At 38.6% G+C, this 23,795-nt stretch overlaps 1 protein-coding gene across 1 annotated transcript in view; it reads right to left on the bottom strand.

Moving 5' to 3' along the window:
* TTN (titin) overlaps positions 1-23,795 on the bottom strand; it is a 273,451-nt gene that overhangs the window by 69,433 nt on the left and 180,223 nt on the right. Inside the window, exons 234-277 of the mRNA XM_050750513.1 lie at positions 23,388-23,690; positions 22,929-23,116; positions 22,724-22,838; positions 22,333-22,617; positions 22,080-22,231; positions 21,598-21,745; positions 21,264-21,441; positions 20,804-20,925; positions 20,423-20,710; positions 20,000-20,296; positions 19,695-19,881; positions 19,108-19,223; positions 18,720-19,019; positions 18,225-18,524; positions 18,005-18,110; positions 17,706-17,902; positions 17,320-17,625; positions 16,941-17,219; positions 16,038-16,337; positions 15,632-15,934; positions 15,156-15,518; positions 14,554-14,856; positions 14,122-14,421; positions 13,729-14,025; positions 13,345-13,629; positions 12,965-13,258; positions 11,357-11,656; positions 10,930-11,238; positions 10,651-10,841; positions 9,821-10,250; positions 7,917-8,225; positions 7,617-7,765; positions 7,497-7,529; positions 7,271-7,400; positions 6,878-7,177; positions 6,467-6,784; positions 5,208-5,504; positions 4,800-5,099; positions 4,401-4,715; positions 4,160-4,308; positions 3,563-3,713; positions 3,191-3,472; positions 1,201-1,503; positions 38-340 (exon numbers count right to left, since the gene is read on the bottom strand). Coding sequence (XP_050606470.1) covers positions 38-340; positions 1,201-1,503; positions 3,191-3,472; positions 3,563-3,713; positions 4,160-4,308; positions 4,401-4,715; positions 4,800-5,099; positions 5,208-5,504; positions 6,467-6,784; positions 6,878-7,177; positions 7,271-7,400; positions 7,497-7,529; positions 7,617-7,765; positions 7,917-8,225; positions 9,821-10,250; positions 10,651-10,841; positions 10,930-11,238; positions 11,357-11,656; positions 12,965-13,258; positions 13,345-13,629; positions 13,729-14,025; positions 14,122-14,421; positions 14,554-14,856; positions 15,156-15,518; positions 15,632-15,934; positions 16,038-16,337; positions 16,941-17,219; positions 17,320-17,625; positions 17,706-17,902; positions 18,005-18,110; positions 18,225-18,524; positions 18,720-19,019; positions 19,108-19,223; positions 19,695-19,881; positions 20,000-20,296; positions 20,423-20,710; positions 20,804-20,925; positions 21,264-21,441; positions 21,598-21,745; positions 22,080-22,231; positions 22,333-22,617; positions 22,724-22,838; positions 22,929-23,116; positions 23,388-23,690 — 10,881 coding nt within the window. The remainder of the gene's footprint in view (positions 1-37; positions 341-1,200; positions 1,504-3,190; positions 3,473-3,562; positions 3,714-4,159; positions 4,309-4,400; positions 4,716-4,799; positions 5,100-5,207; positions 5,505-6,466; positions 6,785-6,877; positions 7,178-7,270; positions 7,401-7,496; positions 7,530-7,616; positions 7,766-7,916; positions 8,226-9,820; positions 10,251-10,650; positions 10,842-10,929; positions 11,239-11,356; positions 11,657-12,964; positions 13,259-13,344; positions 13,630-13,728; positions 14,026-14,121; positions 14,422-14,553; positions 14,857-15,155; positions 15,519-15,631; positions 15,935-16,037; positions 16,338-16,940; positions 17,220-17,319; positions 17,626-17,705; positions 17,903-18,004; positions 18,111-18,224; positions 18,525-18,719; positions 19,020-19,107; positions 19,224-19,694; positions 19,882-19,999; positions 20,297-20,422; positions 20,711-20,803; positions 20,926-21,263; positions 21,442-21,597; positions 21,746-22,079; positions 22,232-22,332; positions 22,618-22,723; positions 22,839-22,928; positions 23,117-23,387; positions 23,691-23,795) is intronic.

Below are 23,795 nucleotides of genomic sequence, written 5' to 3'. Positions count from 1 at the left end.
GCAAGTTTCTGAAGTATAAATTGTAGTAGACACATACCCAGCTCATCCTTGCAAGTAATTGGCTTGGTGCAAAATGATGGTTTGCCTTGTCCAACAATGTTGACAGCACTGACACGGTACTCATAGGTATCACCTTCTTTTAAGTCTTTAACAGTGTATTTTCTGCTAAGCAAGTTGTCATTTGTAACTTTGTGGAACTTCTCAGTTCCAATGAGCCGACTTTCTAGGACATAGTTAATAATTTCTGACCCGCCATCATACTTAGGAGGATTCCAAGTCAAAGTTACAGTACTTTTAGTAACTTCTTTGACTTCCAGGTCTTCAGGACGTTCTGGTACAGCTGTGAATATAAGTATAGGAATTGTGGTAGAAAAAAAGTGTCACATTAAGAATGTAGTAGGATGTAGTGAATATTCTTTTTCTGAGGATTGTGTTTAAACATTAAACTCTCTGCTCCCATAAATAGCAAAAGAGGTCTCATCCGAAAACTATTAGAGTTAAAAAGGACCAAATACAATAGAATTTCTTCACTTGACAGATGAGGAAATGAGGTTTGCTGAGGACAAATAATTTAAGAAAGATCTTCAGAGTTGGTAGTTTTAGACGTAGGAAAATAATTCAGTTTCTATTAATGCCATTAAGTGGGAATTTTAAAAAATCTGTGAGGTATAGATGGAAGAGATTTGATAAATGGGCCAGGCGTAGTAATGCCAGCACTTTCAGAGGCCGAGGCAGGTGGATCACTTGAGGTCAGGAGTTTGAGACCAGCCTGGCCAACATGGCAAAACCGTGTCTCTACTAAAAATGCAAAAATTAGCCGGGCATGGTGGTGCATGTCTGTAATCCCAGCTCCTTGGGAGACTGAGACACAAGAATCACTTGAACCTCGGAGGTGGAGGTTGCACTGAGCCAAGATCATGACACTACACTCCAGCCTTGGTAACAGAGTAAGACTATGTGTCAAAACAAAACCAAGAAAAAAAAAAACAAAAGAAATTTGATGAATTATACGTATTTGTAAAATCTCTTTCACAATCACTGTCCAAGTACTACCAAATCAGATACTGAGTAGTTGTGTAATAACTACTTGTCAAATGAATGAAATGTATGGCATTTATACACATATTTTTTTTTACCATCGTCTTGTACTAAATGAGTAAAGAAGTGATTAAGCATAAAGTTGTTTTTAATTTTACTTACTTATTGGCTCTCTGATAACAAGTGCCTCTGATGTCTCAACAAATGGACCCATGCCAATACTATTTTCAGCCGCGACTCGGAAAAAGTAGGCTTTTCCTTGAATGAGACCCTGGACAGTAGCATTTTGTCGGGTAACTGTATATGTCACTGGGGTCCATGCTCTGCGGTCAGATTCACGCTTTTCAATGACATAATTGGTGATTGGAGAGCCTCCATCATCTTCTGGAGAAAACCATGTCAGTTTGCAGGACTCATTGGTTAGGTTGTGAGCTAGGAATGGTGTTCCAACAGGACCCGGAACATCTGGAAATAAGAAGAAAATATTTCAAGCTGTTTGCCTTCAATGAAAGATAATGCTCAACATTTGTTTTTTAAAAGGAGACAAAATGTTGTTATGAAGAAAATAAGGTTTTGTGTCTACTAATTGAGTTAGTTTTTCTCCTCCTCCTGCTATCTAGTCAATACAAAAACAGTCAACCACTTTTTTTTTTTTTTTTTTTGAGATGGAATCTCGCTCTGTCACCCAGGCTGGAGTGCAGTGGCGCGATCTCAGCTCACTGCAACCTCCGCTTCCTAGGTTCAAGCAATTCTCCTGCCTCAGCCTCACAAGCAGCTGGGACTATAGGTGCGTGCCACCATACCTGGCTAATTTTTGCATTTTTAGTAGAAACAGGGTTTCACCATGTTGGCCAGGCCGGTCTCGAACTCCTGACTTCAAGTGAGCCACCTGCCTCGGCCTCCCAAAGTCAGGGGATTACAGGCGTGAGTCATAGCATCAAGCCCCACATTTGTTAATGAAGTAGTTTTGCAACAGTTACTGGTTACCATGCTTTTAGTAGAGGCTGAAGGGAAAATAAAAATGCTTTTTAAAAGCAATTCGTGAGTTGGACAGGAGGGAGCTGGGAGGCAAACATGCAGAGGGATACAGGAGGTGGGTAAGAGTGGCATAGTCAGTTTCTATGTCCAGTTTCCTCTCCAGGGGAAAAGGAGGGAGAGATGGATTCTTTCTGGATGATCAGTGGATCAATGAGCAGCATAGGAGGCCCCAAATTTCAGAATGACTTTGAGGAGGTTGCAAATAATTAACATGGAAATGTACCAGTTTTCAAATTAGAGTAGTAGCCATTAGGCAAAAGAGCTTTAGGTGCTTGAAACTAACCTGAAAGTTTGTGGGATTATAGGTTAATGAAATATTTTTCCTTATGACATTCTTATATTAATTATATTCAACATAGAACTGGCAAATTTCACATAAAAACTGTGACTGGAGTATTGTTGTGCCTAGAGACATGCTTAGAAAGAGCTCTGAGTGGAAGGGCTTCAAGTTCTGAGCCAATCACTGGACTAAAGCCTCCAATGAGAGGCATGAAAAAGCCTCATAGAGTTCAACTCTATATTCAATGACTAGAAATGCAATATTGATAACCAACTATGATGCCTCTCTTCAATTAGAATACTGAAACCCTTCAAAGAAGTTTTTGCATTATTATGATAATTTTGTGATAGGGATAGAGTCTCATGATGTGAAATGGTCAGCACTGGCAAATTGTTAAACATTCATGTACACTTGAAGGAAAGTTGCTTCTATGAAAACTGTATAACAACATAATAGACAGTATGGGGGCAAGTTCTATAAAAAAGTCAGATTTATTCTGGGCCATGATTCAGAATACATATTCATGGCCTTCTAGCAATTTGGGAATTGTGTACATGCACTCTTTAGGTTCACTGGAGACATGGATGTATGTCTTCTTGTTAGCATCTGTTTTCTCAATTATATAGTTTGTAATCTTAGACCCACCAAACAGAATATGCATATAATAAAAAAGTAAGGAGGAAATTTTTAGAAATTCTAATAATGTTCAACGTGATTATGGGTGATTTTTCTTATTTTCCAAAATGTTTGTTACATAGCACACAGTGTAGCCTTGTGTAAATATAATAAGAATGTTGGTTTAAAAAGTTGTACAGCCAAATTGAAAGTATTTACCTAATACATCAACAATAATTGTCTTCTTTCTTTCTCCGGCTTCATTTTTGGCAAGAAGAGAATAGACGCCTTGATGGCTCCTCTGGCAGTTCTTGATGACCATGGATGAGCTAATAGCTGTAGTCTCAATGGTGGCTTCTTGAGGTAAGGCTCTTTCATTCATGTTCCAGGTGACGGTTGGAGGAGGCTTTCCAGACACATAGGCAATGATTCGGATCACTCCTCCAGCATGGACGACAATTCTATCTCTGACACTGGCATCTAGCTGAAGGTCAGGTAAAACTGGAAGCAATTGAAAATTACAAATGTGATTTTTCCCCCTTCAATCTGAAACATAAATACTGATGGCATAAAAGAAGTATTGATAATTACCAAGTCTGTCTTTCATTTCAATGACATCTGTGACCTCTCCAGGTTCTCCAATGCCAGCAATGTTGACTGCTCTAACTCTAAATTTGTAGAATGCTCCTTCCTTTAATCCTGTCACAACAAGCTTTGTTCCTCTCACTTCTTTATCTTTACCCTGGGGAGAAATCATAAACATTTTAAAATTAGAATAGTCATCTGTAGCTTCTTGCTTTAATGACTTCCTAAAGCATCACCAGCAGCCTATTTAACTGTTTACTCTGGGAAAATTGTTGCTGGTTTAGGTTTCAGGGATCAGATACTACAGGCAACACTGAATGGAATAACTTGGCAGGAGTTATGCTTTAAAATTATTGTCAAACAATTAAACCTTTATTTATTTATTCCACATTCCAGGATTTATAACCAAAAGATTAGTAATATCATGACTTAACTTTTGATTAGATTTCTGACATTAACAGACGTTTGGAATTTGAGTTAAAATTATGCTATTTTCCTGATTTCTTAATCCAAAAAACATAGACAGAAGTTAATGGGATTGAGAATAACTAAGACATTTTTAGTTTATTCATAGTGCATTTCCTTAGTGCCAAGTTTTCCTACCTTTTCCCATTCTTCTTTTCCTTCTTCTTTATATTCAACGATGTATCCAGTTACTTTGGATCCACCATCTTTTAGTGGGGGAGACCACTCCAGATCTGCAGATGATTTAGTCCAATCTGTCACTTTGGGAAATGGAGGACCAGGAGGAGCTGGAAAGAGCCAGTATACATTAGTATTCTTGACTTTCCCAAGGCACTTTTGGAAAATAAGATTAAAAAAAAGGAATGGTTTCAAGGCTTACCAATTGGATCTCTAGCAGTCACTGGGTCTGATGGCAGACTTGCTGGACCCACACCAGCAGCATTGATTGCATATACCCGGAATTGATAGTCAGAACCTTCAATAAGACCAGTCACTTTATAAGAAACACCCAGAGTCATGGCTTTGATAGGATCTCGGTTAACTCTCTTCCATCTCTTTGAAGTAGTGTCTTTCATTTCCAGCCAGTACCCTGTCACGGGAGAGCCTCCATCATATTCTGGCTCTTCCCAGTTGACGGTCATGGAGTTACGAGTCACGCTGCTAACTGTTGGTTTATCTGGTGCTCCAGGGACAGCTGTGAAAAAGATCATATTGATTATAAGAAATTTTTTTGAAAAAGTAAAAATGACTTTGTTTGTGAAAATGTTGTCCTACTTACAGAAGAGGTTTCTTGCTGTTTCAGGTTCACTGTCAAGAGGTTCTCCAATGCCATATTTATTCTGGGCCATGATTCGGAATACGTATTCATGGCCTTCTAGCAATTTGGGAATCGTGTACGTGCACTCTTTAGGTTCACTGGAGACACGGACCCATGTCTTCCTGTTAGCTTCTCTTTTCTCAATTACATAGTTTGTAATCTTAGACCCACCATCATCTTTAGGTGGAAGCCAAGACAGTGTCATTTGCTCTGCTGAAACAGATTCAAATTTTATGGGTCCCACTGGGGGGCCAGGACGACCTAAAATGGTTTAAAGAAGGAACCCTTTATCAGTCAGATGATTTTAAAGCCAAATGTTATTTATGAACAGAAAAACAAGTAGTTTTAACCAAACCATGCAATCTTTACCCAGGACATTCAGTCTCATCTCCTTTGATGCTGTTCCCAGATTATTTACAGCTGTGATGGTATATAAGCCAGTGTCACTCCTGCGAGACTGTGGAATAACTAAAGTGCAAGTATCATCCACCACCAGTTTGTTGACATGGGTGTCATAGAGAACAGGTTCTTTGTTATCAGGCTTCTTTGGAGGAGCTTTAAACCAGGTTAGTGTTGGGAATGGCACACCTTTAATTTTGGCCACAATGTTAACATCAGTTCCTTCTTCAACCTCCATGAATTCTGTTAGATCGATTGATGGTGGGCCTAGATTATTGAAAAAAAGTTGTCATTACGAGCAAAAAGCATTGAGGGATAGAAAGTAGAATTCACAGTGACTATAAAGCTGTTTGAATCCACCGTAGTCAGACTTTGTAGCTCAGCCCAATGTAAAGAACGGTTCTGTCTTTAACACTATTACACTTGTTTGGGGAGCAGGTACACATGTGGCTGTATATCAGGGCTTGCCGCTCTTTATTTGGCATCATTATGCATGTAATGATGCATATTATTATATTCTCATATCCTGACAAAAGGGAAGAGAGGAGATTGTAGTAGGAGAGTATCATGGGACACTCTCTAATGTTTATGCAGAATTATGAAGGGATACATAAGAAGGTGAATTCCCCTTTTAAGAAATATAACTGTTAATAAAAGGGAAGGAATTTTCCATTTTGCTCAAATTTAGGACAGAAATATTCAAAGAGGGTAGCAACTACAGTTTCTTTACACTTAGATGAGAGAATAAACAGATACACAACAGTCGTGATGGTAATTATCAGAGGAAGAATTATTACCATATATATTATATATACTTCATTAAAATGGATATATCTTTTCTCATATAGAGAAATAGAAACTTGATTGTGAAGATAAATGGGTCTCAGCAGTTGCTAAGCAAATGACTAGTTACTTTCTGTCCCTTTTGAGGAGCATGCAGAGAAATTGCTTTAACCTCTGATAAGTAAAACAGCCTGCCATGGAGAAAATTACAGCGAGGAAATTACAGACATCATCTCCTTTGAATAGAGAAAAGTTAACAGGTAAGGGAATGTGAAAATTCTGTGGAAATTGAGGGAATGAGTAATTGAATAATGTGCCCATGTCTACATTCAAGCCATGGTGGCTTTCTAAGGTACAGATATAGCTCTTTTAATTTTGAACTATTATTGAACACCTAGGAAGGCAGTCGTAAGGAGGACATTCTTTGTCAGTACATTGGTACTTACATGTCTGGTCTTTGACAGTCACGGGGCCAACAGTGGCTGAAGGCTTGCTGACTCCTGCAGCATTGACAGCTTTGACTCGGAATTCATATTGCCCACCCTCTACTAGGTCTTCAACAGTAAATTGCAGTTCTTCCACATCACGCTTATTGCACTGCCTCCAGGCTTCTTTCTTTGTTCCAGTAGGGTCCCATGCAAGGCACTCAACAATATAGTGGGTAACAGGGGAGCCCCCATCATTCTTTGGGGGTTTCCATGACAGATGCACTGTGTTCTTTGTGATGAGGCCAATTTTGAGTTTAATAGGAGGATCAGGAGGATCTTTAAAAATAGTTAAAGGAAGTATTAAGCATTGTTTATAATAATATACTTCAATTTTGAGAAGATATTTTAAATTTAGACTTTAAAGCTTACATATCGGATCTCTGGCAGTGGTCCTCTGAATGGTTTCCACAGGTGGGCCAATACCAAAACGGTTTTCTGCTCGCACACGGAAGAAATATTGCTGTTCAGAGAGGAGATCAGGCACTACAAATGTGGTGCTTCCACAGTCTGGATTGACTTTGGTCCAGGCTTTTCCATCAATAGTTCTCTTCTCGATAACATAGCCTTTGATCCTGTCTCCTCCATCGTCATCTGGCATCTTCCATGAAAGTCTGCAACTACCCCTTGTGATATCGCTGACTTTCAGATCTTTGGGTGGGCCTGGTACATCTGTTGGATGTAAATCACAATATAAGCAAAGTTCCTTAAATGCTTAAACATGATTTGTTTTTATTCTTTTGCAACTTTCAAAGTCTTTCTTACCCATGACTTTAACTCTGCAATTTGCAGTCTTTTGTCCTGCTTTATTCTTGGCTGTGATGCTGTATTTGCCTGTATGAGATCGTTTACACTCCGGAATAATAATTACTGAGGAGTTTTCAGCAGTCTCGAGCTGTACAAAGAAAATAGTAGTCATACATTGAATGAAATCATAGTAGTATTGAAGTCAACCATATTTTGAATTATTTTAATTATTATTATTTTTTACCTGTGAATCTTCGGGTATGTCATGAACTCCATCCTATTAGAAAAGGAGACAGTCAGTTGTAGTATAAATACTACTCATAGTGATTCAGTGGAAAAAAGAGGAGAATGGTTATTTTCTTACCTTCATTGCTTTCTTTGCCTTTCCATCAAATTCCCAAGATGATTTTGGTGTTGGGCGTCCCTTGATGACAGCAGGAATCCTAATCTGTGAGCCAGCTTTACAAACCAGACAGTCCTGTGCTCCAATGTCAATGAAAACTTCTGGTTCCTCTGTAATACCACATACAATTTAACAGGATTTAACTCATATTTGTCAAAAAGTAATTGAAATATCTTCAATTGAAGAGTAATTGAAAAGTAAATTAATCAATTTTATAATGAGATCCAAAGAGGAATACATAAACTGAGTAAGTACTAGTACCTTGAATATCAGTGGCAGGGATCTCCCCGGTTGTATCACTTGGTTCAGATTCACCAGCTTCATTGACAGCTTTCACTCTGAATCTGTACTTCCTGAGCTCTTTCAGATTAGGCACCACACATTCACAGGTAGTTATAAGTTTGTCTGGTTCATTTACTCTTTTCCAGTCAGTAGTACCTTCTTCTTGCATTTCTACAATGTATCCTTTGATTGGGCTGCCACCGTCTTTGGCTGGAGGTTTCCATCCTAGTGAGATGCTTGACTTTGTTTTATCTTTTACTTCTGGGCAAGAAGGTGGCCCCGGTGGAACTAATAACAAAGAAAAAAAGCTTCATCAGATTTTAAAGCTGATGAAGTGCTAGAATCTTTTACTACACATGATCATATATTATTTTTAATCTATTAAAATACCAAAATAGAAATGCTAAAAGGAAATACAGTTGGCTTCTAGAGAAGAGAAACAAAGGAAATGGTCTGTTTTCCTTTAGTGTTAATGAAAAAACAGAGAAAGCAAACAACTAACTGGGAATAGAAAGACTACTTACTATCTTGTTAGATTTACATTCTATTTACACATGATTGGTGAAAAACTACTTTACTTTTGAGATCCCTTTGAAGAAATTCTACAATAGTCTTTTTTTTTTTTTTTTTTTTTTTTTTGAGACGGAGTCTCGCTCTGCCGCCCAGGCTGGAGTGCAGTGGCCGGATCTCAGCTCACTGCAAGCTCCGCCTCCCGGGTTCACGCCATTCTCCTGCCTCAGCCTCCCGAGTAGTTGGGACTACAGGCGCCCGCCACCGCGCCCGGCTAGTTTTTTGTATTTTTTTAGTAGAGACGGGGTTTCACCGTGTTAGCCAGGATGGTCTCGATCTCCTGACCTCGTGATCCGCCCGTCTCGGCCTCCCAAAGTGCTGGGATTACAGGCTTGAGCCACCGCGCCCGGCCTGAAATTCTACAATAGTCTTTACTGAAAACATGATTTAAATTTAATTTGGCACAATATGAAAATTTTAAAATGATTCCATCAATAGCTAGCAAACCTGTGAACACAAACTAATCTTAATGCCCTTTAGGGACAGGATCAGTGTCTACAATAATCCCATAACAATCCTTTACCTTTCTGAAAGTGCTTTACAATTACAGAAATTATCTTACTCCACTTGTCTTTTTAATCTTAACTTTTCCCCCTCCAGTGGTTAATATGGATCCTTGCACAAAACACATGTTCAGTACTAGTTTGCAAATGAATGAATAACTATCTCCTTATATATGTATATATGCTCCACATAGCACTTGAGTATTTAAAATTTTCTTTTTAACAAATAATTGAATTTTTCTTCTCTAGAGAATCTAATCAGATATATGGCAAATAGGATGAATTATTAGGCCACAGTATTTTTAAATTTTTGAACTAATCTGCTCATAGATCTTTTAGAAGAATTTTCCTCTCTTATTTGACCTCACAGACTACGCCTGAGAATCCTAAATCTTTGTTCAATAATATTATTGAAAATCTAACAACACTTTGCTTTTTGTTGAAAAGTCTGGAAGGTCAGACTGTTTGGTGGGAGAGATGATTTCCCCAGTATCTAATGAGCTAGAAACTTATTTAAAGTATCAGAAGAGATAGCAGTTTATAGTCCAGGTCTTTATTATTGTGATTCCTCATAAAATATTTTGTTTAATCCAAGAGTTTACAAACTGTATGATTTTATGTATGTGTGTATGTATATATATGTACCTGTATGTATACATATATACTTCTGATAGTCTATGTGAATATGAACCTTTTTTATTTTAATAAAATAATTTGGCATAGAAAAATATAAGAAATTTAAGAGCAGAATTACCCATTTAGTGACTTTGTGCTTTAGAAATTAGTCCCTAGAAATGGAAGCATACTTACATATGGGATCTCCTGCAACCTCTGGATCTGATGGTTCACTGGGAGGACCAATTCCTGCAGCATTTATTGCCATGGCTCTGAACTGGTATTTAACGCCTTCAATCAAACGAGGAACATTAAATTCCACGCCTTTCAATCCTACTTTGGTTACTGGTGCTCGGCTAACACGTGACCAGTAAGGACTTCCCTCTTCTCTTTTCTCCAGCCAGTAGCCAGTAATTGGAGAGCCACCATTGTCCAAAGGAGGAGTCCAGCTCACTAGCATTGATCCTTTGGTGCGTGCCAAAACTTTTGGTTTTCCTGGAGGTCCAGGAAGGCGATAAGGATCTTGAATGACTACTTTATCTGATTTGCACTCATCACTGATTCCGTATTTATTCACTGCCCTGACTCGGAACTCATACTGACCATTGGGGATCAGTTTCCAGATCTAGAAATTAGAAAATAGAAATTTATTGAAGAGAATATACTTATGTTGATTTTCACTCATTTAAAAATTCAACTTATTTTGGGAGGGATGACTATAAGAAGAAATAAATATATAGACTCAAAACATGGGAAGACAGAGAAAAGGAGAAAGCATTTTAAAAATAAAAATATGTAGATGTATTGTACCTGATAGTGGATCTCAATTAAAAGAGTATCTGTGTATCAAACGCTATTTACTAAGGAGCCTTATGTGTATGGGGCTAAACACTACAATAACAAAATAGCAGCTTATTGTGTTTGGTTTTGAGTTTAATTATCAAATTCCAAGGTTATACTAAAATGGCATCAAACCAGAGTAATGTACTTTTAATGTGTTTAAGAAAATATTTAGAAGAGTTTACCCCATATCTTTTCTCTACAGCAGTGTTGGTGACTTCCTCCCATTCTGTTTTCTTCCTACTTGCATCACGTTTGTCAATAACATAATGGGTGATTTCACTGCCACCATTATCAAGAGGGGCATCCCATGTCAAGTAGCAAGATTCAGCTTTAATGTCAGTAACAGCAAGGTTTCTTGGTGGGGATGGGCGGTCTGGAAAGGAATCAACAGAGAATATTGAGAAGGCAATTCTTAAACAGACACTGGATGCCTTTTTGATGTAAGAAAGCAAGTCACCTACCATATACTTCAACGTGAACATTTCGGAACACTGAGCCAAGGCGATTGGAAGCAGTAACTGTGTAAGTGCCTTTGTCTTCCCGGACTGCTTTGGGAATGATAAGCTCAGTTTTTGCCTCACTTCGGGATACCTCTTCCTTGGTTATCTGAAGTGCCTCAGTGGGTTTTTCAATTACGGTTTCATTTTTGGACCATTCAATCTTAGGCATTGGAAGGCCTGTCACATCTGCAGGGATGTGGACAGGCTCTCCTGCCTTAACTTTGATAGTGTCTCCTCGAACACTCAGACGCAACTTAATAGTTGGAGGCACTGCAAAGAGAAGAGAAAGAAAAAAAAGTAGCAAAGTCATAAGGACATTTTTTCAACTTATGGGATAAAGGCACACTGTAAAATGCATTAAAATTATTATTATATTCAGATTTCGCACCTTCATCATCTTGTATGACTACATTAAGAGGCAGGGATGGTTCACTTTCACCAATTTCATTGACAGCTTTGACACGGAACTCATACATTTGGTGTTCATCAAGATTTTCAACCAGAAGAGATGTAGTTGGGCAGAGTCGCTTGTTAACTCTTTCAAAGTCAGGTTTGTCGTGACGCCGTTTTTCAATGATATATCCTTGGATGGGACTGCCACCATTACTGCGGGGCTCTTTCCAGTCAAGGGTGATAGTGGACTTTGTCCTTTCAGTGTATGTCAGCCTCTCTGGAGATGTTGGAGGACCTTTCGCCAGAGGCAAGTGAAAATGATTAGCATGAGATAAATATTCATATAAGAAATAATATTTCACTTCAACTTAATTATGTAAAAAATAGCCTTCTGTTTGGCATAACCTTACATCCTTATTTAAAGTCATTCCTAAAACTTGTCAGTTGCCAAAATTATAGACATTCATATAGACAGAATTTTTCTTAGCCAACTTTTCATCAAGATTATCAGTGAAAAATAGATCAAGGGCACATATGCTTTTTCATATTTAACATTTTAGATTATTTACCTTTGTAACTGGGGATGCTTCTAATTCTAATGAACTAGGAAAGTAAGTCTGTGAAGTTTTGCTTTGAATGAGCAGCTGAGAGCAAAGTGTTTTTTCTTTTATTAACAGATAGTGGGAATGTCTACGAACATACTTTGAGCCATGTTGCCTCACATGTGGGTTCAAAATATGATGGAAAGAGGATTTATGTAATGCTGCTGAAGTTTTCTTTCCTGAAGGACCAAACTAAGAGTTAAGCTTTCAGTGGTTAAACTAGACCCAATCCATACTTGTTCACTATTATTGCAACCAGAAGGAGTGGAAGCTCAGCTCTGTTCTGGTACCTCTGGCACAGCCTGTGGTATATTGGACATTCATAGATGGGCTGCAGCAGTGGTATAGGATGTAATTTTTTTTTTTCAGGGGGTGATGGTGAAGGAATAAGTTCTTCTGTCTCTTGAGGAATGGGTCTTCCTCAAAAGTTTTGCTTTCTTAGATGGAATGTCAGTGCGCATTACTGTGTGTGCAATTTTAGTGTTTCGTATTGATTTCTGGGAGATTCCCTCTGGTTGGTTTTCTATTATTTGGAGGCTGTTTCTGGTTTTGGGCCTCTCTATTCTAACAGTATGGGGACTTTTTGAATATAGAGGAAGACTAAGGCATTTATCCTCAGGCAATTGTCTAATCTTTTCGAAGAATATTGAATTCTCTCACTACTAGGCTAGTAAATTTTAAAAACCCGACTTCCAATGTGTTCTACTGGAGAGACATAATATGTCTAAACTACTTCTAGGTTATTATTAAGCCCCTGTAGATCCAAGTTTTTCAGTACAAAAAACCATGCATGATTAATATACTTAGAGTCACAGATTACACTGAAATTATAGCAGATATGATATCTTTAATGTTGCTAATAGTTTTTTGATTTACTTCTCTTGTTACTCTTTAGCTATAGATTTTGAGACTGTTGGGAGTTTGAAGCCATAACGCTCAGTAAATAATATAACCAGAAGCAAAACATTATTCTATAAACACAATGAAACCTTCTCTTTTACCTAGTGGATCAACTGCAAGAATTGGTCCTATTTCAACAGGAGGGCCACAGCCAAACTTGTTCTTGGCAATAACACGGAACTTATATTCTTGTCCCTCAAGCAGACCTGTGATGTCACATTTAGATCTCTCAGTCTCTATTGGTTGTCTCCAAGTATGCATCTTGGCATCTTTTCTTTCAATGATGAAGCCTGTTATTTCACTTCCTCCATCATCTTCTGGATCAGACCAGTTAAGTAGACACATTTTTCTGTTTGTTACAACAGGTTTTAAATCAAGAACTGGACCAGGGACATCTGAAAACAAAACAAAGCCAAAAACCAATGTAATAAGATAGTAACATTTGGGAAAATCCTATGAAAATCAATGTAACATTCCTTACCAAAAACTTCTACCCTGGCTGCTGCAAATTTGGAACCACAGCTATTTGTAGCTGTAATCACATATCTGCCATGGTCTTTTCGCAGTGCATCCTTGATAATTAGTTCAGATTTGGTTCCAACATTGTCTATTACAACGCGGTCTTTATCCAGCTCCCCTTCTTCTTTGGTCCATACTTTTGTAGGTACAGGACGACCCGTTACCACAGCTGGAATTCTAAGAGTCTTCCCAGCCATTATTTGTATTCCACCCTTGACAGAAACATCCAGTTCCACAGTTGGAGGCTCTGTTGAAAGAGAACAGTCATACATTAGCCCATGAAAGATTAAAAAATAGTCCTGTATAGAGAAAATATCCATAATTTTATTCCAATAATGTTAAGTACCTTGTGGTTCAGCCACAGTAACAGGTTCTGTTTCTCCAGGCGGTCCTTCCCCTGCGACATTGACGGCACTCACCCGAAGTTTATAATCAGCACCCTCTCGGATTTCTTTGACTGTGTACTGACGGACCTTGATCATCTTCTCTGTGCAGCGTGACCATTCATTTGTGCCAACCAACTGCTTATCAACAAAATAGCCAATAATTTCCCCACCGCCATTGAAAGCTGGGGGTTCCCATTCTAGTTCAATAGTCGTAGAGCTTGTGTCAGTGACTCTTGGGATAGGTGGCCCAGGCGGAGCTAGAATGAATGAAGATATAAAAATCAACCTCCCTGATGATTTTAAAATGTACAATAACTTGTTCTACTCCACCTTCTTCTTAAGGAACTACTTACAGATTGGATCATGTGCTGTTTTGGGATCTGAAGGTGGACTGAACTTTCCAGGTCCAGCTGCATTTTCAGCACATACTCTGAAAACATAGGTGAGTCCTTCTAATAAGCCATCTACATTGGCTTTCAAGGCATTCAGAAGGCTTTTGTTGACACGAGACCAATGTGTACTATTAACCTCACGTTTTTCAAGCCAGTAACCCAAAATGGGGCTTCCGTTATCTTTTGGTTCATTCCATTTCACTAGCATACTGTTGCTGGTAACATCTTCCACAATGGGCTTATCTGGTGCATCAGGTGGTTCTGATAAAAAAAAAAACAAACACATTTGAATTAATTCCCTAATATGACATAAAATGCAATTTTACAAGCTGTAGTAATTATATACTAAAGTACATGGTAAAAGGCAAACTTTAGATGCCAAAGGAAACTTACCAAATGGATCTTTAGCTACAAGTGGCTTTGAAACACATGGTGGACCTGGCCCAAATCTATTTTCAGCTCTTACACGGAAGAGGTACTCTTTTCCTTCAATCAGTTTTGTTACTGAATATTTGCAATGTCTAAGTGTTGAAGTGACAACTATCCATTCTGAGTCAGGTTTCGTCTTGTCTTTCTTTTCCAAAGTGTAGTTTATGATTTCACTGCCACCATCATCAAGGGGTGGTTCCCATTTACAAAGGACTGAGGTCTTTCTGATATCTTCAAATACAAAGTTGATTGGTGGTCCCGGTGTATCTAATATTTCAAAAGAGAACAGTAATCAAAAACATGTGTGGGAAGGGTTGCTATGGAAAATGTAAATGTGAGCATGCTCCTCTGACATGATTTCTGGTTTTCCCACATCTATCATTGTATTCTATTAGCTAATAAATAACAAGGTCAGGCGATTTCTTTTACATGGCCAGGAGATAAAATATGACTGAGGATAACTTGCTGAAGCTATGTCCCATTTCTTTTAACTCTCCCCCAAACTTTTTATTTTTATGTTTTACTAAAACCTTTTTCAATTGGAAAGTGTAGTTTTAATGACTCACCTAACACACTGACAGTACAAGGAGCTTTTGCGATACCGTGGTCATTTTCAACTTTGATCATATACAGGCCATGGTCAGGTCGGAGAGAATCTCGGACGCGTAGCTGAGATTCTCCCTTTTTGCTGTTGTCAATACTCAAACGCTGTGTCAGAGGCAGGACAAATGGTTCTTCTTCTTGAACTTCACCCTTCCTTCTTCTAACCAAGGGTGCTGCACGCTTCTTAATTTCCTCTGGTACAATAGCATTCTCATCCTTTATCCATGTAATAGTTGGGTAAGGTGATCCAGAAATACTTGCATCAAGTGCTATTTCATCACCTCGTTTCACTTCTAGGCTTGTTCTCAGAATGACTTTGGGGGCATCTATAATGATCATAACCAATAAATGTTTTCAGTTCTGATGAAAACAACTGACAAAACATTATTTTCATTTATTTCAAAATGGGAAAGTGGTAACTCCATTAAACAAAACTTACCAATGGGATCTACAGCTTTGGTTGGAGGAGTAGCCCGAGAAGGTTCACTAATACCCGCGGCGTTCTCTGCTCGCACACGGAATTGATACTCTTTCCCCTCTTCAAGTCCTTTTGCTGTATAGGTCAGGATTGGTACCAGGTGTTCATTGCATCTCTTCCACCTTTCTTCACCCTTAGCAATCTTCTCTATGATGTAGCCCATTATCTTGCTTCCTCCGTCATACAAAGGTGGCTTCCATGTAATAGTCATTGCCTCTGCTGTAGGATTATGAACCTCTACATCTACAGGTGGATCAGGGGGTTCTGAAGAATAAGAAAAAAAAGTTAGTATCAGGAAAACCACCTTCTTAAAACAAAACTATGGTTTATTAGTTCTTAGCCATAGTACATCTATGCCCAAACTTACGCTTTGGATCTTGGGCAATGACTGGATTTTTCAGTTCAATATATTCTCCTCCACCAATCTTGTTGACTGCTTTAACACGGAAGAAGTATTCACCATTTGGTATGAGATCCTTCACAGTCCACGACAGTTTATTCTCACCAGACATGACTGGTATATATGTTCTTCTCCCAGCTTCTCTGCGCTCCAGGACATAATGAAGAATTGGGGTTCCACCATCAAATTCTGGAGGTTCCCAGGTTAACTTACAAGAACTCTTGGTAATATCACTTGCTTTAATATCTTTGCATGGTCCAGGTAGGCCTATTACAGAAATGGATAATTATTCTAGTAATCCTGAAAAATCAGCATTTTAATAATGCACTTGTCTCTAAGTGGGGCTATCTGTATTTTGGGTAGGATAATCTTTGATGTGCTGGAGTGGCATTCACACTGCAGAGCATTTAGCACCCTTGGCTCCCAACTACTAAATGTCAGTGGTATCTACCCCAAGTCTGTGTGCCAAGGAAAAATGGCCCCACAAATATCCAGACATTATTTGCAGAGCCGGGGGGAATGCAGAAAATGTTACTATCCCTGGTTGAGAACACTACGGGAAAATGTGAAGCTGTACAATTAAAAAATTGTGGTCATTTCAATATTCTTTGGGTATGCTAATATATTTTATTTAAATTAGTATTTCACATGCAAATAATTAAAACTAGTATAAATTACTCTAATAAGAGTTTAGCAATTTCATCTCTTTAGAATTGTTTTACTTCTCATACGGAAAGACATAATCAGAAGTGACATTTAGTTTACAAGTGGCCAGTTCATGAAGTCATTTATACTGTTAATAGCACTGCAAAGTTAACTAATTTCCTCTACATGTGAAGAATGTCTGGTGTTTCTTCAAACAATGATTACCTATGACTTTGACATTGATTGAGGCTGTTGCTGAGCCGAGCTTATTCTCCAGTGTAATGGTATAAACTCCGGCATCTGCATGGACACTCTTGGGAACTTCAAGGTGGGCTGAGATGTGATCATTCTTCATTGTTAATCTATCACTTGCTTTAACTTCTTTGCCATCTTTATGCCAACTAACAGTTGGAACTGGGACAGCTCTGAAGGGAACAGGAATGCTTAACTTTTCACCTTCAATAACAATAATGTCATGAGTCTCCAGGTCAATTGTTGGCTTGCCTGTAAGATATCATTCGAAAGAGCAAAAAAGAGAGTATGTCAAAATGCAATGCATGAATAAAGGGTATTTTATTAACTGTAAAAGACATTGTGCTCTTACAGTCTGGGTCTTTGGCAACCACATTTTCAGAGATTTCAGATGGCTCGCTGACACCAATAGCATTGACTGCTCTCACTCTCAGGACATATTCTTTGTCAGGAACAACACCTTCTTCAACCTTGAATTTCAAGTCCTTTATTGGGCGAGAATTAACTCGCATCCATTTCTCAGTGCCTACTGGACACATTTCAACATGGTATCCTATGATAGGACTTCCACCATTTTTCTCTGGAGGCTTCCAAGCAATGGCAATGTGTTTTCTCCCAGCATCAGTCACATGTAGGTCAAGGGGTGGTGAGGGAGGACCTGCGAAAAGAGTGAAACATTCATATCCACCGTCTCATCAAGTTCTAGACAATATCTTGTGTATAATCAGCACTACTTACTTGTTGGATCTTCAATGGATAGGATTTCTGTGGGTTCACTTGGGTGGCCAACTCCAGCTTCATTTTCAGCCCGAACCTGAAACTGGACCTCTGTTCCTTCAATGACATCAGTTACTCTGAAGTTACAGTCAGGTCCTGCAGTCTTTCCAGCTTTCACCCAACGGGTACCTAACCTTTCTTTCTTCTCAATGATATATCTATTGAAATAACAAAGCATTTCATTAGCATTAATGAAAAAACATTGTTGAGATTTTGCAACCAAGTGTAAGTTATTCTTTATGAATTAATTCAAATTCTACCTCTGAATTGGTCTTCCACCATCATTTTTAGGTGGCTCCCACTTTAGGTCAACATGTCGTTTTGTCACATCAACCACTGCCAGGGCATAGGGTGGTCCAGGAGTGGCTGAAAGCAAAATAATCAATGATTAGGAAAACCAGAGGGAAGGTGATAATCTCCTGTCACAAAAATTAAGTGTGAGAGCACTTATTGTCACAAAGATTAAGTGTGAGAGCATACTAAAGGTGTCTTTGGCCAGCACAGAGTCCTCAATTTCGGTGTAGTCACTTTGTCCTATAGCATTTTCTGCAGCAACTCGGAACACATATAAAGAGCCCTCAGTCAGCGGGGTGACTGTGCACTTGGTGTCCTTGACAGTGGTATCCACTGTTTGCCAGCCTTTTCGCCTGACGTCTCTCTTTTCTACAATGTAGTTGGTGATGGGGGACCCTCCATCTTTCTCAGGAACTGTCCATTTTAGGTCTGCTGTATTTTTTGTGATATTAATAACTTCAAGCCAGCGTGGTGGTGATGGAGGATCTGAAAAAGAAGGAACGAAAACAAATTCATTTTTGTTTTATTACCCAATAGTCAGTCTGAATGTGCAGGCAGTCATTAAGAAATAATGTAGCCAGGAGGAAATAATAGTAATGAATTTTTCATATTTTCTCATATCGTAGTTCATAGGCAGACATTAGAAGAATTTACATACCCCAGACGTCAAGAGTGACTTACATAGCTTCTCCCGGCAAAGCACAGGGTCGCTGGGTTCACTGGGTTCACTTTCCCCAGCCTTATTCACAGCTCTAACTCGGAATGAGTATTCCTGTCCTTCCATGAGCCCTGGGAGCAAGTGCTGAGTGGTGGGAACCCCTTCCGCCACTCTGACCCACTCATCTGTCCCAGTCTTCAGCATTTCAATGATATAAGACTCAATCTTTGCGCCTCCATCGTGTTCTGGTTTTGTCCAATTCAACCTTAATGATGTTTTGCCTACATCTTTTACAGTTGGTTTTCCAGGGGGCCATGGAGGATCTGTAAGCCAGTGAAATCATTGTTTAGGTTTGTCAAAAAGGAGTTCATATGAGCTTCAAAATAACCACAAAAATTATATAAATAATACCTATGGGATCCTTTATTAAGATTGGTTCAGTTGATTTGCTTGGTTTTCCAGGTCCAGCAAGATTTTCAGCCAACACACGGAATCTGTATTTTTTCTTATTGGTGAGACCTTTCACTCTGAATTAGGAACAAAGTGCATGTATAACATCACAGTAAGAAGCAGAAGAAGCCTATGTTTACTTTACACAGAAGAGACTAATTTATTTAAATTGTGAAAAGATGATTTGGAAATTTAATTGAAAAGCACTTCAATATAAATTAAAGTTGCTTTTTAACAGGCACACTTTAGACTTGGCCACACATACCAGTCTAATTATAATATCTATGACAATGATCATTATCATAATGTACTGGAGGATCAAATACTTTGAAACTTCCTGAAGGTTAATATTTTAGAGTAAACTAAGAAATGTGCCCTTGAATGGAATTTATATAATTTTTCAAATTATGAGGTAATAGCAAATATGAGTAAAAGTAGTTTAAAAATGTTTTAGCAATATATAATCATCTGTAATCCCAAGGAATACTAAAGAGTAAACATTTGAATATACTGCTGTCTTAACATCTTGATGGGGATTCTGAGCATACCTGTATGTTGTGTCCTTTACTGGCATCTTATTGCATCTAACCCATTTATCCGTATCAGGATCCAGTCTTTCAACCCAGTATCCAGTGATTGGGCTGCCACCATCATCATCTGGCTCACACCACGTGAGAGTCACTGCATCTTTAGTGATATCAGAAGGTTCTAGGCGAGTTGGAGGTCCAGGTGGATCTATAGACAGGATAATGGTGTAAAATGTTATATGTCCTGTATATCAATATGACACCAAAATGCAAGTTTGACATAAGCATCCTTTTTTTTTTTTTAATCAGCTGATTGAGAAACTTACCAAACTGATATTTGGCTGTTATTGGAGAGGCCTGAACTGGTTCACCAACACCATACATGTTTTCTGCAGCAACTCTGAAGATGTACTCTTTATTGGGGATTAATTTGGTGGCCTTGAAGTTTGTATCCTTGACGGTGGATGAGAGCTTGTGCCACACTTCACTATCAGTTGCTCGTCTCTCCACAACATAGTTTGTGATCTTAGATCCACCATCATCGCGTGGTGGGTTCCATGTTAGAAGACATGACTCATTGGTTACATCTGTGATGTCAAAGGCAGCTGGTGGTCCAGGTTTATCTGTGTATGGCATTACAGATGCAGGAAAAAAATTGTTCACCATGTTTTATTTATTTATTTATTTATTTATTTCAAGAAAGTAACTGCAAACAGTTTATCCCCTTTTAAAATGAGAACCTTCCTTACCTAAGACGTTCACTTCCACCACAGCAGTGGCCCGGCCACACACATTCACAGCCTCGATGATGTATGTGCCAGTGTCACTTCTCTTACTATCAACAATAGTCACTGTGGATTTCTTAGGGACATTTTCAATGGTAATTCTTTTGTCCTGCTTCAGAATCGTATCAGCCTTTGTCCAAGTTATTTTAGGTTCAGGTTTCCCGGTTACAGTGGCAGGAAGTTCAATCTTGGTCCCAGCTTTTACGGTGAGACCAGCAAGGAGCTTCACATCGAGGAAGATTTCTGGGGCCTCTGAATTGGAAAAGATTATTTATGATGTTATCAAGTTCAAGCAGATTTAAGGTCAGAGGCCTATTTGATAAGACAAAAATCAAAAATAGATACCTTGTGTGTCCACAGCCTGGATCTCCTCTGTGGGTTTGCTTGGTTTGCTAGCACCCTGCCTGTTTAAGGCCTTCACGCGGTAGGCATACCATTTGCCTTCCTCAAGACCTGTCACTTCCATCCTGTCAGAAAACAGAATAAGATGTTTTACTGTGATGTCAATAATCGTTTCATTGTGTAGTACTCATGGTCTTTCAAAAATTCAAACCCCTGGTATAATACTAGTCTTTAAATTAAACCTGGATTACTTCAACACTGTAACTGAATACATTTTCATTTTAATACTGTCATGAAAACCCTGAGCATGAAGTACATTCAGCAGCACCTTTAAAAACCAGACAGACACACCGGCAGTATAGGATTCTCAATGAAAAAAGACAAACATTTAAATTTTCCCCAACAAAGCCCATTTTAGTGACTAGGAGTACACATTTACTCTCATGCCAAATAAAAAACTTACTTTGTTTCTGCAACAGGTTCTCCACAGGCAACCCATTTATCAGAACCACGTGGACATCTTTCAACTATATATCCTTTGATGCGTGAACCACCGTCATTTTTAGGTGGATCCCATGTTAAGAAGATGCTATTGGCTGTTCGATCTCTCCATTTAACATTCTCTGGTGGGTCAGGTACCGCTATAACATTTGGAAGAGAGAGTCAGTCTTACGCAGGGCACCTATGCAGTTCTCTTCGCATTGCCAACCCCTGCCTTGCCCCATAACTTCAACTCTAGGTCTAAAAGCAAAAACAGGCAACAAGATTAGGTAAGAAATCATTAAGAATGTACTCACTTGCAGGAGCTGACATATTTACAGGTTCATCAACATATGCAGGTTCTCCAGGGCCACATTTGTTACGAGCACAAACTTTAAATAAATACTCTTTTCCTTGAACAAGATCAGGAACTGTGAATTCTAGATCAGTTACAAAGTCCATAACCTGGGACAAAGAAATATAGTTAATTAGCTATTTTCCAAAAACCCTTTCCCCAACTCAAAAGATTTTTACCAAGTCAGTAGGGATTTTTTTTTTTTTTTAAATTTTTTACACATTTGGTAAGGCTCACAAGACAAGACAATTACAATTATACAACCCTTGGTTGAGCTACCTCAGGAAGCATTAGTACCGATGCATTCTTAAAAAGTTTTTGTACATTTTCAGTGAGGTAAAGGTAAGAAGTTGTAGCACACAAGATTTGTGCATGGCATCCCAACCTTCTGGGATTTCCCCTACTCTCATTTTTGGCGTTGATGCAGTGCTGCTCAAAACTCACCTTAGTCCATGTTTTCCGGCTGACTTCTCGTTTTTCAACAACGTATCCGGTTAATGGACTTCCTCCATCATCATCAGGTGGTTCCCAAGTCAAATGTACTGAGTCCTTGGTTATATCACCAAATTTCAGTTCTTTGGGTGCACTTGGGCGAGCTGAAAAGAAATGCACTCACAAGTCACTGTCATTAATAGTCTGAACTAATATTTGTCAATACTACCAAATCACCTTAGATGATAAACAGTTAGTTCCTTACCGATTACATTGACATCGATTTCCCCAGAAATTGTTTTCACACGGTTTTCTAATTTCAGCGTATAAATGCCCTTGTCTGAACGTTCACTTGGAGAAATGACAAGTTCGGCATAGGCAGACAAGGTCTTCATTTTCACACGGTCCCCTGTTTCTAGTACTTTATCTCCAAAACACCAGGTTGCAGTTGGCCTTGGATAGCCTGTACTTGGAACCAGGATCTTGATAGGATTTGGGACAATAACTTCCAGACCATCTTTAAATGCACTTAAATCCATTGTTGGTTCAACTGCAAAGAAGAAAAGTTAATGAGTCTGCAGTGCCATATTTAAGTCCCTGTTGCCCCAAAGTAACTATGTTCTATTCCCTGGTCTAAAAATAAAATATCTATTTACCAAATGCATCATCAGCGGTGAGAGGACCAAGAATTTCAGATGGATCTGAAACACCAGCTTTATTTTCTGCAGATACTCTATATAAATATTTATTTCCTTTTTCCAATCCGGTAACCTACAATTATGAATTAATATTTGTAAAAAACACATACAGTTATGTCCATGATCCACACTGAATATTCTTTTTTATATGCAAATGACCTACCTTGTAAGTCAGTTCAGGGACAAGTTTCTTATTGCAACGAATCCAATTATCTTTTCCTTCTTCACATCGCTCAATTATATAGCCTAATACTGGGCTTCCTCCATCTTTCAGAGGAGGTTCCCATTTGAGTTGAACTGATGACTGAGTCTGATCGGAGGAAGTTAGGTTTACAGGAGGACTTGGTCTCTCTGGAATAAAAGAAAGAGTTGGAGCATACCATTTACGTTAGTGACAATTTATGAAGACAATGTTGTAATCAATTATATCATCATCATTAAAATAACAGATTTATTGAATTCACAAAGTAAAGTAGGCACAGTCTGGGTTTCTAGAACTTTATCCAAATTTTTATGATATTCTACCTTTTTATTAACTTTCATTGAACTTGATTTATTTTAATTGATAGGCCTAATATCAGGATTTCATGCAGTAATTATTTCCTTTTTTTGATGGGCTTACCAATTGGATCGGCAACTTTGACGAAGGGTGTGGCTGCACTTGGTTTTCCGACTCCAATTCGATTTTGGGCTCTCACTCGGAAACTGTACTCCTGTCCTTCTACCACATCAGTAACAGTTGCAGACAGGTCTTCAGCTCTCACAGTCATGGCAGTATCCCACCTGATAGAAGTCTTGTCTCTTAATTCAATGACGTAGTTTGTGATCTCAGCACCTCCATCATACTCTGGTGGTTCCCATGTCAGTGAGACACCAAATCGATTCACATCAGTGATGGTTACATTCAAAGGAGGGCCTGGAACATCTAGATTTCATCACAGAAGAAGAAAATAGGAGTTTTGGGTTAACAATGATGATGAAGGCAAAGACCGCAATTTACTTAAAAGCTAGCTTGCAATTTACTTAAAAC

The sequence above is a fragment of the Macaca thibetana genome, chromosome 12, assembly GCF_024542745.1.
Source record: "Macaca thibetana thibetana isolate TM-01 chromosome 12, ASM2454274v1, whole genome shotgun sequence".
In the NCBI taxonomy this organism is placed as follows: Eukaryota; Metazoa; Chordata; class Mammalia; order Primates; family Cercopithecidae; genus Macaca; species Macaca thibetana.
The sequence above is the reverse complement of the archived record's forward strand: the minus strand, read 5'-3'. Positions and strand labels throughout refer to the sequence as shown.